The sequence below is a fragment of the Dryas octopetala genome, chromosome 5 (genome assembly GCF_963921425.1).
Source record: "Dryas octopetala chromosome 5, drDryOcto1.1, whole genome shotgun sequence".
NCBI lineage: Eukaryota > Viridiplantae > Streptophyta > Magnoliopsida > Rosales > Rosaceae > Dryas > Dryas octopetala.
Window position 1 is genome coordinate 6348027 of NC_141370.1, and position 16179 is coordinate 6364205.

At 35.4% G+C, this 16179-nt stretch overlaps 2 protein-coding genes across 9 annotated transcripts; both read left to right on the top strand.

The window, feature by feature from the left end:
- Positions 1–84: 84 nt before the first annotated feature.
- Positions 85–5141, top strand: ATXR5 (TRITHORAX-RELATED PROTEIN 5). Its single transcript, XM_086244869.1, has 6 exons — positions 85–524; positions 633–713; positions 3719–3948; positions 4064–4164; positions 4253–4465; positions 4622–5141. The coding sequence occupies exons 1-6, from the start codon at positions 170–172 to the stop codon at positions 4779–4781; spliced, it is 1140 nt and encodes a 379-aa protein (XP_086100995.1). The 5' UTR covers positions 85–169; the 3' UTR covers positions 4782–5141.
- Positions 5142–10775: 5634 nt separating this feature from the next.
- LOC147283805 (Plastid-lipid associated protein PAP / fibrillin family protein) lies at positions 10776–13879 on the top strand. Of its 8 annotated transcripts, XR_015122418.1 has the most exons (8): positions 10776–11227; positions 11322–11437; positions 11548–11670; positions 11911–12009; positions 12142–12186; positions 12919–13041; positions 13375–13448; positions 13588–13640. XR_015122418.1 is itself a non-coding variant. In XM_086245055.1 (7 exons), exons 1-6 carry the CDS (start codon positions 10966–10968, stop codon positions 13468–13470), a joined length of 741 nt encoding a protein of 246 aa, XP_086101181.1. In that variant the 5' UTR covers positions 10776–10965; the 3' UTR covers positions 13471–13473; positions 13588–13879. The 8 variants fall into 8 exon arrangements, 4 of the variants coding, with proteins under 4 accessions (XP_086101181.1, XP_086101182.1, XP_086101180.1 ...); XM_086245055.1 differs by lacking the exon at positions 12919–13041 and having other exon boundaries at positions 13375–13473; positions 13588–13879; XR_015122415.1 differs by having other exon boundaries at positions 10777–11227; positions 12142–13041.
- The last annotated feature ends 2300 nt before the right edge of the window (positions 13880–16179 follow it).

Consider the following 16179-nt stretch of genomic DNA (forward strand, 5'->3'; position numbering starts at 1 on the left):
TCCACGTCACCAACCACAGCCTAGCCCCTCCTTCCCTTTCTCTCTCTCTCCCGCGAGAGAGAGACATTTTGCAAAGACCACCAACAAATACAAAACTAAGTGCACCACTCTCGAGTCTTCTTCTCCTTCCTTCCACCACTACATTTTCGTTAATTCCAATTCTGCCCCTATGGCTCCAGCCACCACGTTCTCGGCGGCGGCGGCGGCTCCAGCTCAGCGGCTCATCCGCTTCAACCGGCGCACCTCGGCGCCGCGCCGCCCATCGCCGCCTGCCTCGCCTCCTCCGAAGAAGGTGAAGCCGCTGGCGGAGGTAATGGCGAAGGCGCGATTCACCGTGGTGGAGCGAGCCGACTACAGCGACGTCAGCTGCGAGCAATGCGGCTCCGGCGACCGAGCCGACGAGCTGCTCCTCTGCGACAAATGCGATAAAGGATTCCACATGAAATGCCTGAGGCCGATCGTCGCCATTGTTCCGATTGGATCCTGGCTCTGTCCCAAGTGCTCCGGACACAGAAGAGTAAGAAGTAGGGGACTTTTTTTTATCTTGTTTTTGTTTTTGTTTTCAATGTGTTTATGTTTTCCTTGTTTCCCGTGTTTTATTTATTCTTTTTTTTTTGTTTGTTGTAATGTAGGTTTCTCGCAGAGAAAGATTATCGATTTCTTTCGGATTCAGAAATGTAGTGATGCCAAAAAGAAATGTGCCTCTCCTCAAGGTAAAGTTTGGTACAATATCGTACGTTATGGTGATTGTGGTGGTCGACATTGCGATTCATATAGCTTTTGTTATCGATTTCTCGTAGTTCTTGTTCCTATGGTTGATACTCATTATTTGTGTAGAATTTGTTTAAAGCTTCATGAAACAATTTTAGCCATTATAGTAAGGCCAATTAAGATGAAAGGCAATGAGAAATTGATCATAGAATTTGTATGAAAGTGAAATCGAAATTAGGATGTGTCAAGAAGATAATTTATTTGAAGAATATCATAAACAAAATCGAGTTCATGGAATGTCATCAACAAAAGTGATAAATTTTTGTTGGCTTTCTAGAATTATAGAAAACTTTTGTTGTTAGAATGTGGGTTAACTGTTGTGTTATATTCTAACAAAAATGTCATAACATTTTGTTAACAATCTATTGTTAGAGTTTTGGTAAGGGCTAGATGTTCTCATAGGACTTAAAAGGGTATCTCCTAACTTGGAATACTTTATACTTTTTGGAGTGCTATTTCCTGAGTATACAGGGATTTCACACATAGTGTCCATAATGTCCATTTATTATCACTCCTTACCAAATCTGCGAGAAATCAAATTGATCCTGCAGAATCTCTGCAGTTAATTCATAATTAAATAAGCAATAAATCTATGTTGTGACATGACCGCAATTGTCGGACGATGAATGATCTAACAATAGCTCCACGTAACCAACTTTAATTGAAGATTATTTAGTAAAACAGGTGGATTGTTGGGCCTCATAACTTGTTTGGCTCGTGCCATACGAACTCCAAAGATGTTGCTACCTTCATGGTGCTTGTGGATAATGCTTGAATTTTAGAAGTAATGGGTTAAAGTTTATCTGCACTTAGCATTCATAATTTTGAGGCTATATACTTAGCATTCATAATATGAGGCTAAAACTTTTGGCGTAAATTTTATGAATGAAAGATGTCATCTTTATGCCTTTTTACATTGACATAACCACAATAATTTTAGTAGTTGTATATGTATAGACAGATGTGTGCTTAAAATAACATTATGGCATGTATGTAATCCTTTAAATGACAACGGAATGTGTCAAAATGGAATATAAAGTGTTCTACTCAAATTTTTTATATTTTGATCTAAATAATTCTAGAAGTCAGTGTATGATCTTGGATCATAAACTGATATGCCATAGAGCAAGGAGACTTTCCAAGGGTGAGACTTACAACTAACAACAGTCTCTGCTATATTCATTATATGAAGTTATAACTCCTGCATAACCAATGTTCAAATTGCTCTAGACAATAAAGTCCTTTGCCGAAAATATTAAAGAACAAAGAGGAATGCTTTCCTCCGATGTGCTATCTCCATCCCAAATAAATTAGCATGGAAATAAACCATTCGTGTAGGATTCAATTGCATATGATACTGTCAGGAATTAACCATGGATTGGGACTTGTCTAGTTTCTGACTTAAATTTCATGTAAGCTGCTGCTGCTTATGATAGCTCATAGTCTATCAGAAATGCTAGTCTCATTGAGCATAGTTAAAGGTGAACATGCCATGGTTGGTGTGGTTACATAAGCTTGGAATCAAGACCTATCCTATTGCTAACCTAGGAAGCACCTATAGGAATAAAAGGTATAATTACAACGGTACGCCAATACTTGAAAGGTTCGGATATGATACGTTGGGGATACGTGAACTAAATAGTAAAAGAATATTTATTCATATGCACAATTGCATCAATTATTGTTTCAAAAGATAAATAAGCACCTAATGTACATAAAAAATGTTCGGGAAAAATAGTAGTAACAAAAAACAAAAGAGTGCATTCACATTATATCCCCCAACAGAGAGAGGGGGGGGGGGGGGGGGGGTGTGGTTCAATTTCATGCATTTACCTTTATATGGCCCTTCAACATTTGAAAATAGAAAAATAGACCCTACTTTTATTAAGTTAACACAAGAAACATGTTAATTATACAATTTAAGTCCATATTCTATTTTAAGAGAAAAAAAAAAAGGTGATCCAAATGTATATTGGAAGTATCCTTGTTGTATTGAGGGTGTATCCTTGCATATGCCCGCTGTTTCCAAAAAGGACAAAAAAATGTTTCTACTTATATGTACGTATCCTATATCCATGTTTCATGGTTGCTAACCCACTAACATATAACAATTACCTATTGAAAATGTTAAGTACTTACAAGAAAGGGGGAAAAAAAAAACAGCTATTAAAAGTTAGCTTAGATTTTTCTATGTAAGATGATTTGATCAAACAAAATTTAACTATCTCACTATTATATAAGGTTTAAGTTCCCTCGATGTATCCATCGTATTAAAATTCTAGTGATTTATTGTTTCTCTTCTTAAAAGTCTTATTTTCTTTCTTCTTTTTAAATACAATCTGTTCTCATAAAATTCTTGCAAAATAGGAAGAGAAGTAGAATTACTTAATATCATTAGAGAGTATACCTTTTAACTGTGAAGCAATAGATAAAAGGGGAAATGTAAAAAAGAAAAAGCAATGGATGTCTATGAGCACTGAATTTATAATAACTTGCATTCATGGAATCTTAAAGTCCATTTTTGAAAAATTGCATTGCACTAGTTTAGTAGAATGGAACGTATACAAATTTGAAATGGAGAGCAATTAGTTAGAAGGTCATTCCACTTGGTGATGAAAAAGTAGGAAGTTGGCGGGCTTTGTCATAATGTTCTGTAGCTAGGAGTTTGTATCATTAAGGTGGCTGTACTACAAATATAACGAAATGGCCAACGTAGGCATGCGTTGCTACACAGGCCAAAGATGTATGTTGCATAGATTGAATTTTTCCTCTATCTTTATAATATTTGACTTTTTCCTTAAATTGAATTGTTTATTTAGAAACAATGTTACATAGATCAAAGATGGTAGGTTATTTGTTTGTACTCTACTTGCCTTATACAATTATTCTTAAGTTTATTCCTTTGCTTGTTTGTTTGTTTACTTGGTTGTTATGGCTTAAATTGTAGATGCTAGAAAGCGACGGAAACGTTCAGGATCATTAGTGTTGCAGAAGAGAAGAAGAAGAATACTGCCGTTCGTTCCATCAGAAGATCCTGCTCAGAGGCTGAAACAAATGGGTTCCCTTGCTTCTGCTTTAACAGCATTGCACATGGAGTTCAGTGATGATCTCACTTACATGCCGGGAATGACTCCTAGATCTGCAAATCAGTCTGAGTTTGAAGATGGTGGCATGCAGGTTTTCAGCCTCTCTCATTCTAGTTTCCCTCTAGAATTATTGGTTGGCATTATAGGAGCCAACTGGTATATAATTTTTCTATCATTTGATGTAAGTAATGGTATTTTGTTATTAGATTCTTTCGAAAGAAGATACTGAGACACTGGAACACTGCAGAGCCATGTGTAAAAGAGGCGAATGCCCTCCCCTCACAGTAGTTTTTGATTCATGTGAAGGGTAACTTTATCTTGTATTAATTTGTGCTGCAGTGATCTATATATGGTACCTGCTTATTGAGTAGGTGCATGTTGAATTTTTCATGTAGTTTTACAGTAGAGGCTGATGAGCAGATTAAGGATCTGACCTTTATTGCTGAATACACCGGTGATGTGGATTACATTAAGCATCGGGAAAATGACGATTGTGACAGTATGATGACGCTTCTCTTAGCAACTGACCCATCTAAAAGTCTTGTCATATGCCCTGATAAACGTGGAAACATTGCTCGATTTATCAATGGCATCAACAATCATACCCTGTAAGCCTATCTGACTTTTTTTCACTTCTACTGCTCAACACTACTTGTTTGTGGGCTCCAATGAACTTCATATTATATAACCATCTTTTCTGTATTCAGAAGAGAATTGAGAATGTTTGAATCTATCATGCTTAAAATGTATCAAATATTGTGCAGGGAAGGTAAGAAGAAGCAGAATTGTAAATGTGTGAGATACAGTGTTAACGGTGAATGTCGGGTCCTATTGGTGGCTACTCGTGATATTGCCAAGGGAGAGAGGCTATACTATGACTATAATGGATATGAACATGAATACCCTACTGAACATTTTGTCTGAGACATCATTATAGGTCTTAGTGGCTTAGAAATTAACAATCCTACATAATTTTGGGCCTTATAGATCCCTTCCTTTTGGTGGGGTTTTTATTTTATTTTTTATAGTTATTATTATTATCTTTTTTTTTTTTTCAAAGCTTACTCATTGTTGCTGCAAAGTCAACAATTTTCTTATAATTCTTCCTTTGAACCATTCATTGTAATTCCAATGTAGAACTGGCCCATTATGAGGCCATGAGAAATAGAGTAGGCAAGGAAAATTTTCCTTGGAGTTTAGCAAATGAAGGAACTTTCCTTCTTAGAGATATAACTTAAAGAATACCTTTTTGTAATACCGGTTTCAATGGAAGATTTTACTTTTGGGTTATTGCTTGTTATTCCATGGCATCACTATGATTTACCTTCTGGTAAACTGTTTGGAGCATTTTCCCTGTGATCCATACATTTCTCTTCATATCTTTTCTCTAAGCAACTCTAGGTGTTTTGAAATGTGACATATAGCCATTCTTAAGATCATAGCCCATGCTCGAAGAGATGTGCATGATATGAAGAGAAATAATGGTATTGATCCTTTCCATCTTTTTTCTGTCTGTTACATGGTAATGGTGATGAATTTGACACCTGGGAAATTAGAATTGGGTTCAGAGCTTTATTGTAGAGAGCTTTGGAGGCAAAAGTTTTATTGTCAATTCATGCGGGATAATCACATGTTTTTTATTCTGTTTCTATTTACTAGAAGTATCATACACATGGGATGCATAAAATCTCTGTTCACTTTTGAAATTTTAATTGTTAGTTTATTATTTTGTTTAAGTGGAATTGTCACCCCTCATTTTAACTTAAATTGTAGTGCATGCAGAAGACATTGCAAAAAATGTATGTTCTTGCAGTCACTGAAATAAAAACCCCATCTCAGTCAACTTGATGCTTAAGAAATATAATTATTCTTTTGCTACCATACCAGTAAAGGTTTTAAACTTATTTGTTGCCAATTCAAAGGTGATGTGTGACATAATATTTATACAATTTTCTTTCCCCTATTGCTTTTCATCCCTTATTTCATTTCCATTTATTTGTAGATGATATCGTACCACACACATCTGTCAAAATTGGTCCTGATTAATTGAGTTTCATATCCATGGAATTAACTTAATTCTTGTGGTTTTGTGAGTGATCTGATATTTTTCTTTTCTGGTTATGAGCTTGTGCTGTTGATTAATCTTTATAGCAGACATTTTGGTACTTTGCTCTGACAGAACTTTTTGCTGTATATCTTCATCAATAACACTAAAGTTACCAAATTTGTTCTTCAAATTTATGTGAGTATCTTTATTTGTATAAATAAATGAAATATTGCCACATAATTTAGTGAATGTAACAGTACTAGCTGCATTGGTCTTTGTGTGGTGGAACTTGGAACATAGAGCTTTGTGGGCGCCTCATATGTAATATGTTTTTGTTAAACCTTAGCAGGATAAAGTGTTTAGACCTCCAAGTATCCTTTCTAACTTCTTGGTTCATCAACCATCATTGTCTTGTCGGTATCACATGTTCTTCTCATGTGAGTAGAGTAGAGGGATCAAATCGACCACCACAATTAGCAAATGAGGCCTAAGGCAAAGTCTACAAAGAGCTCCTCCTAATTTATTATAATAAATTTGCACAATTTTTTTTTTTTTAAATCAACTGAGCGCTCGGTGCCAAAAACACATAAAACATATAACGTTGGCCTCATTTGTACAAAGTAAACCTATTAAGCATTGCAACTTTTTAAATAAGTTTGTTTATAAATAAGGATCGTAAAATGAAGTTTAGAGTATAGATTTCAAGAATTCACAAATCCAAAGTTTTCTCACAATGAACCGCTGTTCAAGAGTCGTAGTCATTGGAAGGAAATCTCCTGAGGGAAATTTTGACTTAATACAAAGCCTTTATACTGCCTACGTGCCTTTGCAGAATATACTAGCCTTAGAGGACCATAAGTCAGTTTCTCTAGGTAAAATCGATACAAATGCCTTCCTTGCAGCAAAAATCACCCTTGCCAATGTGATTTCTAGTCTATGTGAGACCATAGGAGCATAGGAGCATAATTCACAGATCTAAGGACTGTCATCCAAGATGACCCAAGAATTGGGGAAAGCCACACAGAGGCTTGTCTTTTATTGGTGGGCCGGGCTTAATCAAAGATGTCAAATACCTAAAATTCCTCCTACGTTCTAAAGGACTTGATGTAGGACAAGAGATGCCTCAATTCATATACAAAAAGTTAAAAAATTAAGGTGATTCAAAGTTAGGAAAAAGAGTTCAAAGTTGAGAAAATATAGCTCAAGAAGGTTACGAGCTGCTGGAAAAGATTGAAGGTTGTTTTTTTAGATGTTTTGGGATGGCGTAACTTGGTGTAGAAGTATCCGACGTCACAAGTCCAAGAAAGACAAATTATGATTTTTGGAGGAAGATGGTATGGAGTTAGAATATGGTCGAATTATATATTAAATCGAAGCAAATCGCGAGACGAGTGCAACACTCGGCTTTGCTATGATATATGGGCATTTTAGGCCAAATAATGTCGTTTATTAGTCCAAAACAACATTTTAAGTTATTTCTGAATTTTGTTATTTATTTTCCTATTTTATTCTTCGTGCACAAGGAAATCTTAATATCTCACATCAAAAATTGAGCACATCTCACACCTCTTTAGCACCTATAAATAGACCCCTCATGTATGCTTTCTATTATTCAATATTTTTATCAATAAAAATACTTGAGAATTCTCTCAATTTTCTGATGGACTCCAGTTTATCTTTTTTTTTTTTGTTAACACTTGTTTTCTCTTTATGATTTCACTGTGTCAAGTGCTATCAGAGCAAGGGTTTGCCTTGTTTAGTGTCAAACGACAAAGGGATGATTGCAAACCTCAACGACGATGGTCGTGGAGTTTTTATTGAGGGAAACGTGCTAGAGGTATTGCCTTTTGATGGTAATTTAATTTTAGGATAAATTATAATTTAATACCTCAACTTTACCTCGGATTTCAAGTTAGTACTTCAAGTTCAAAAAGTTACAATTTCATACCTCAACTTTCATTTTGTTTCAAATTAATACTTTCGTTAGATTTTCTGTCAATATGCCATTATCTTTGATGACGTGGCAGAGATATGTTTGTCTTTTCACCTTAATTTTGTCCACTTAAACTCGAATTAGCCACCTAAGCTGCCCCATGTCAAAAAAAATATTTTAATATTTAAAAAAACTCTAAATCATTTAAACAAAAATCTTCAAACCCACCATCTTTCTTCCCAACTCCTTCACTCTTTCTCTCCCCGACCAGCTGTCTTCCTCCCCCCTTTCCCCTCTCCCCCGCCCCCAAACCCTCCTCCTCCCTACCCTTCCCCGCGTCCACTCCCCTTGTCTGCCACCCCCCCACCCTGTCCCAGACCCATCGCACCCCCACCCAAGCAACCCCCACCTAAACTAGCATCTTCTTCACCACTCTCCCCCCACCCAGCACCACCAACCCCCCTCTACGCCCCTTTCCCCCCACCCAGAACCACTAATTCCCTCAACGCCCCTCTCCCCCAACCCAACCCAACCCAGCTCGACCCACCATTTCCCTTTTCTCTTCCCTGACTTCTGCAACTCTCTCTCTCGCTCTCTCTCTTCGGCGAGTTTGGCCGGCATTTTAAGGCTAGTTGCAGTGGACGATAGCAGCGCTGTTGGGCAGTGGAGGATGGCAGCCATGCCGGCGTTTTAAGGCCGGTTGCAGTGGAGGATCGCAGCGCCGTTGGGCAGTTTTCGCCCATGTCACAGTGTTGAACTCACTGGGCTTTCACCCCCTTGGCACGGCGAGTCCCTTGGCACCTTCAATTTGTTCATTTGAGCTACTACGGCACCTTCCAAAGTCTGGGTTTTTTTTTTTTTTTGGTCAAGATCTGGGCATTTTGGTTTTATTCTTGAGTACATGAATTGGTATTGTTTTCTTGGTTTTATTCTTGGATCTCTAAAACAGGTGTTGCTAAAGTACTCACAAAATTTATTATAATAATTCAAAACTAAAATTGTAACATAACAGAACAACAAACATAATATTAGGAAAATAGAAATTTTATAATTTATTTAGTTAAATTAATTGAGTATATGTGTAGTTGGGTTGTGGGTTTAATAAATTGATGGGCCTCTTTGAATTAATCTATTTTTATTTTTGAATTGGAGCTTTAAAAAGAAAATTTATTATTTCGACCTAACATATTATACAAGGGGTTTACAAAATTTGAGATCCATTCGTAGTTGGGGGCCTAAACGTTTACTTTGCCTTCCTTCAAGGCCGGCCCTGCCCACGCTTTGCATTGGCATGGGCCCAATGAGCCAACAGACATAAGTGGGTGGTGCCCAACCGGCTCCTCTTAGTCTTGTCGAGTGAGACCCAATTTTTCTTGGCCCATGCGCATTGTAAAGCAATGAATATTTCAACAAGTTGCAATATTTTTTATCTTTCAATGTACTAATCCCAGCATTGAAGACGGTTTTTATTTTATTATTTATTATTATTTTTTTTTTAACGCAAAATGGCAACACATTGCATTCAAATCCCTATTAACACTCTCATTAAGCTTGCTCTTATTGTGCACATGTGGTTTTCTTTTTTTTAGTCGAGTTTTCCCTAATCCCTATTTAAAGTTTTAAACCAACCTTTTGGCTTTTGCATTATGCCGTGTATATTAGCCATTAACGGAAAGAAATCTGCTTGCGTCAGGTGTTGCGTCGGCGTGGGCCCCAAACTATCCCAGCCTGTTCAGATGACTCTTGTCGCATGGACCCATTTTTCTTGGCCTGCCATTGCAATGCAATAAATATTTGACCGGTTTCAATTTTTTTTATCATTCAATGTACTTACCCTACATTGAAGAGGGGTTTTTCCTCAAAATGGCAACCCATTACATTAAAATCCCTTTTGACCCCCTGGTTGGGCTGGCTCTTATTTTGCACATATACATTTGTGTTCTTTTAATTTTCTTTAGTTGAGTTTTCATTTTCATGCATGTTATTAGAGGAGTTAATTTTTGACACAACATGATAAGATGACATGAATCCAACACGAAGTTAGCGGGTTAGAGTTGACTAATTATTGATACGAATACGATTATGACATTACACACTAAATACTAATAATAAATGGTTCAGATTAATATTAAACATGTGTAACACAATTATAACACGATAAACACATTTAACTAGTACTCTATGATCTATGAAGAAAATGAGTAACTTTTCTCATTTTTTAATTTTGATTATATGAGTAATTATATAATTATAGAGTTATTATTATTATTATTTTTTATAGTTTTGTTAGCATTATAATTAAATAGATTTTTGTTTTATAAAAGATGCTTAATGGCAACGTGAAAAGAAAAGAAAATTAAGTTTACGTTTTAAGATCACAAGATACATTAGTCAACTTGAATATGACATGATTATAAATAAATTGAGGTATAGTTGAATAATTTGACATGACTAATTGAACGGGTTAAGTTAAGATTAACTAGTACTAACATGAAACATGAAATGACACAAGCACTACCCAGTACCCACTCATATGAATTGCCACCTCTACACGCTATCTTAGCTAGGAGGCCACATAATGTCATGAATGTGAATGTGAATGTGAATGTGAATGTGATTAGTTGTATTAATGTGAAGAAAAATATAAAGAGTCTCTCTCTCTCCCGGCATGCCACATGAATGCGATTAGTTTTATAACTTTTATTAATGTGAAGAAATATATAAAACTCTCTCTCTCTCTCTCTCATGAGTTTTTCTTTTTTTGGCTACCTCTCTCTCATGAGTTAAAGGCTTAGGAACTCTCAACCACATGTTTCTAAACCTATCCTCATATAAATTCAATTCATGGGGGAAGCTGATGCATACGGGTTTTACCCCAGAATAAACTTTATTATATATGCTGCAGTTGCTATTATAAAAGAAAGGAAAAAAGAAAAGAAAAGAAAAGAAAAGAAAAGAAAAGAAAATTGATTAAAAACATGGAAACAAACAAAAACACTCCAAAAGCAGAGCAGAGCTGTCAGTAAATTACTCTGCTTCCTCCAACCTTCCCTTCCATTACATGACCATGAGCTTCGGGATTATTACAAAACAGTAAGTGAAACACCTTGTGCTAGTGATTGGAATCCATGGCCACCATGCTTGTCCAACCACCAATCCCAGCTCTCCATGCAATCCCACTAATGCTTAGAACCACAAATATGGTGATAACTACTCATAGTTTAATCTCAACCACACATCAAAGAACCCAAAGCACAAGATTTGGTGAGTACGGCTCATCTGGGTTTAGGCCCATTTACACAGTCAGAGTTGCAGAACAAAGCTCTGGCCTAGTAGGGGATGAGACCCCCACCACCCACATTAAAACTCAGCTTTACCAAGCACTCAAAGGTAAGTATGTTTATATTAATTACCTTATTTTGATTAACTTAGTGAGCAATTTGGAATCAAAATTGAAATGGGTTGCCACTATTTTTTATCCAAGGAATTGATAGAGGGATTTTTGGAGTCCCATCTGCAAAGAAATCTGAGATTGAAGGCCTGGTGAAGCAGCTAGAGTCTCAAAATCCTACTCCAGATCCTACTCTAAATTTAGAAAAGGTATAAATTAATACATTACTTCTATATTTCTTCAAGTTTGTTTTCTTAATTGTGATTGGTAGTAATGAGTGTTCCTTTTGAAACTTTTCATTTATTTCCATAATTGGAAGGTGGGTGGATGCTGGAAACTTTTATACAGCACGGTTACAATTTTAGGCTCAAAAAGAACAAAGCTTGGATTGAGGGACTTCATCTCCTTGGGAGATTTCTTCCAAAATATTAATGTTGCTGAGGTACAAAGATTTCTTATCAAATTATCACATTCAAAATTTTGTAATAAAGCTACTAATTATAAGCATTTTGTAAATAATTAAATAAATTTTTCTTGATTTAGAGTACTCCATGTTCATTTTTTTTTTTTGGTAAACTTGGTTATAAATACCATTATAAGTAGTATTCCATTTTTCCATGAACTGTATGGTGATTTGGTTTGTGTTTTGCAATTGGACATCTGCTGATATGCCAAAATGGAGGGCAAAGCAGTTAATGTAATCAAGTTCAATGTGAGAGGATTGAATCTGTTTAATGGACGGCTCACAATTGAGGCCTCCTTCAAGAAAGCATCCAAATCAGTTAAAGCACTTCTACCTTTTTGCTCACAAGTCTTTCCTTTCTATTCTTTTCTCTAATCTGACTACAACTTTTTATTTTAAATTACAACTGCAAGTGATGTTCTTAAATCTTTTTGTTTTCACATTCTACAGAGAGTTGAGATCAGTTACGACAACTCCACAATCACTCCAGATCAGGTATATGTTTACAATATTATTTGTGGCATGCATATAAGGGTATCTCTAATGCGAGCTCTCATTTGAGGTACCATTAAATATTTGGAACTCCATTTAGACCTTCAAATAGCATATAGAAATAGGGTGATTCTCTCATCCACGCTCGGGTCATCAACACCTAGTCCAGACAGGATCCAATACGAGGAACTTTTTATATTAATCTTATACAATAAACTTTTCATCCGTAAAGACCATATGATTCCAAATTCCGGTATAGGATCTTGTCTCAATAAACTTCCTATATAGTAAGGGTGAAGCTACATGTGGGCCTGAGATGGCCAAGCCTCCCCAACCCACATGTAGCTCTATGCATTTTTTAGAAACATTTAAAAAATATTTTTAGTATTGTTTAAAAATTTTGGAAAATGTTTCTATAATGGTCCCCTAATAAATACATTTGAATTCTTGGCCCCTCCAAAAAAATATTTTCTAGCTCCGCCCTTACTATATATGATTGGCATAAGAGATTCTCTTATAGATTCTCATTCAGACCAAGTGTGGATTATCTGAGTATGAATACGAGAATCCCTATAATTGGAGTACTAAATGGCTTTTTGCGGGCCCATACATTATTTTTCATGTGGGCAACGATTTTTCTTTTAAAATGCAACAAGGGCCACTCGACCACCCATCTGGGTGATTGATTGGTCTTTGTTGCATTTAGAACTATAACCACTATTACTTTGCCTGAAGGCATGATGCGCAAGAAGCCGACATTTTACCGTTGCCCACGGGAAGAGCAGCGGATGGGCCCCACGAATATTCAAATGATATCTTAAGTACCATTCCATTTTTTATACCATATTTAGTATAGAGGTGACTATTCGTGTTAATTGGTCGTGTTTGTGTCGTTTCATTTTGTGTTCGTGTTTAGTGTGTCATGTCATAATGGGGATCGTGTCAAGAAATGGTCAATGCTAATCAACTAACTTCAAATCGGGTTCGTGTTGTGTTATCGTGTCGTGTCGTGTCTTGGCAAAATTGTCACCTCTAATTTAGTACAACTTTTTGTATTGTACCAAATTTGCTACCTCAACTTTCTCCTAGTTGGTATTGAAAATAGATTCTCCAATTCGGATATGCTCAAATAATAGTTTTTGGCTCTAAATAGAGTTTAATTATTTGTTCTTATGTTTGGAAACATTATAGTTAATGAACGTGTTTCGGAAAAATTACCATCTTCTGCTTGGAATCTTCAATCCAGAGGGTTGGCTTGAGATCACGTATCCTAAATCATTTATTTGAATGGTATTATTAATTTTTTTATGTGCTTAATTGAGATTTTGGACTTTCGAATTATTGCAGAGGTTTATTTATTTATTTTTTTTATTTTTTTACTTTTCCTGAATTCGGTTACTATAGATATGTTGATGAAACCATGAGGATGGGGAGGGATGATAAAGGCAACATCTTCATATTAGAGAGATCACAAGAAAATCCTTTTTAAGCATCATGGCTCAGCTCATCATTATAAACTTTCGGGTTCAAGATCATTTTTGGAGGGTGCATTCATTATTGATGTAATACTATCACTAATGTATGACTAAACAATTTTTGTAACCCATGTAGGCATAAGAGCACAGCTCAATAATCAGGGTGAAAAGCAAATAATATGTTCTTCAAATTCTTGAAATTTAAAAGTATGTTCCAATCATATATCTTAAGGGGTGAATAGGTTAAAATACAATTCTTTGGTTCAATTTAATCTATGCACCCAACCTTTTATGGTAGGTGCCTACAAATGATAATTGATAACAAGAATGCTACAAGTTGCTTACCATATGAAACAGATCTACTAATCCACCTAATGGCCAACAAATTAAATACACGAGCTCTCAAGATTATATTCAATTTGATATGCATTATCAGAAAGTAAATCTCAACATGCATTTCATCAACCAAATTAGACATATATATGTGAATTACAATTAGCACATATACAAATATACAAATATATATATATATATATATATACAAACAAAAATGCTCTAAAACTAACTAGTTAGTGAGTTAATATAAAACAACCATCCTGTTGGGCCCACTGTACAATGTTATTTTAAAATTCGAAGCGTTTATTTTTTAGGCCATACTTTAAAGATCATTCTTGAAAAAAATCTTCAAAATTGGAAGTCATTTAGCCATTTGATTATAATAACAACTATTTCTATACTTTTATCGAAAATACTGATCGTCTATTTATTTGATCTCAATTAGATGACTATATGATTTTCGATTTAGTTGATTTTTTACAATAATGATCTTTGAAGTAGGGCCTAAATAATTGATGGTTCGGATTATGAGATTAGTGATGTGGTGGACTCAAAAGCATGGTTAGCTTCGTATTAACTTGCTAACTGGTTAGCTTTAGAGCACTCCTCTATATACAAACATATATATATATATACTGTTTATTCCATTCAACAAATTCGTCAAGCACATATTCACAACATATAATGTGCTCCCCTAAATTTTTTTTTAGAATTTATTTTAAAGTCATTTGATTTTTTTTTTTTTTGTGATTTTTCAGAATTTATTGTATTTTTGGTGAATTGTTTTAAACTATTGTTAATTTATGTAATTTATTTGAAAATATTAGAAACAGTAGGAATTTACTTGAAAGTTGATGGAAGAAAAATTGTGAATTTGAAGTCATAAATAAATACTACTGAATGAGACGAGTCAATAGGATTTTTGAACATTTTTCAGAGCTAGGGAGTATTTTGGTGAATTTTGTGACGTTGTACGTTAGGGTTTATATAGATACATCGGACCAACGAGAAGGGACCATATATGGATGTGCAGAGATGTGAAAAATTTCCATGTGCTGACGAGTGTCTCTTAATAGGACGCGATAAAGAAGATGACATTTTTCCCTAGCCAGTAGGGGTGCTGCCAGTTGGGGTGCTCTGGTTGGCTTGTTCGCAAATGACGTGCCATGCTGCATGTCCTGATTGGTCAGCTTCGTATGGCATGTCATATATTTCTGTGAAACAGCTCTAAACGGTACATTTTTGTGCTCTCTAACTCGTTTTATTCAGCACAAGTCTGCTATATCTGCTCGTTGAACGAATTCGCCCAAAAGCTATTGTCAAAAACCTGAGACTTGAAAACCTATATTAGAAGTTTCAAAAGGCGCATCCTACACCCTAAATATTAAACCCGAAATTTATACCCTAAAAAGTCTCTGGTATTTTTCTTTTATAACAATATGTTGTTTTATACATTTTATTCCTACCAGTTTGTAGGTTGTTAATTATATTTTAGCTGTACCAAATACGTGGATTGATATATTTTGACTATCAGTAATGCTACATTTACCATATTTTATACCACAATTTCATACCATCTTACATGGCATTCATACATTGGACACTAAAAATTAAAAATAAAACCTAAAAAAAAAAAAAAAAAACCCTTCCAGTAAAGTAATGACACATCAAGTAGGATAAAAATGTGGAAGAAAAAATATAGGACAACTAGCATTATTGTTTGACTATTACAATACGTGGAGGGAAGGGTACGTAGGGGTGAGATGAGGTGGGGCTGAATCTAGTTTTTATTTATTTATTGGGATAATTTTAGTTTAGTATCTCAATTTTTCTCCAATTTTCAATTTAATACCACATGTTTGACCACTTGTTTGAGTTTTTTTTTTTTTTTTTTTTTTTTTGAGAAAGGAGGCCTTAGCCAAATAGATTAATGAACGGTTTACTTTGCAAGTGAGTGGGAAAATGCCATGAAGGACTATCTTCATTCCACACCACTTGGTCAATACAATCCAAACCGTAAAGGGCTAAACTATGAGCCCCGTTATTACAAGTATGAGGGACATAAGCAATTGAGAAAGAAGACAAGAGAGCAATCAAATTCCGAATTGCAGGCAGAAAGATTCCTTGCATGCTAAAATTGCCACTTGTATCACAAACTAGCCTTCCAGTCATTATATCTCCATGG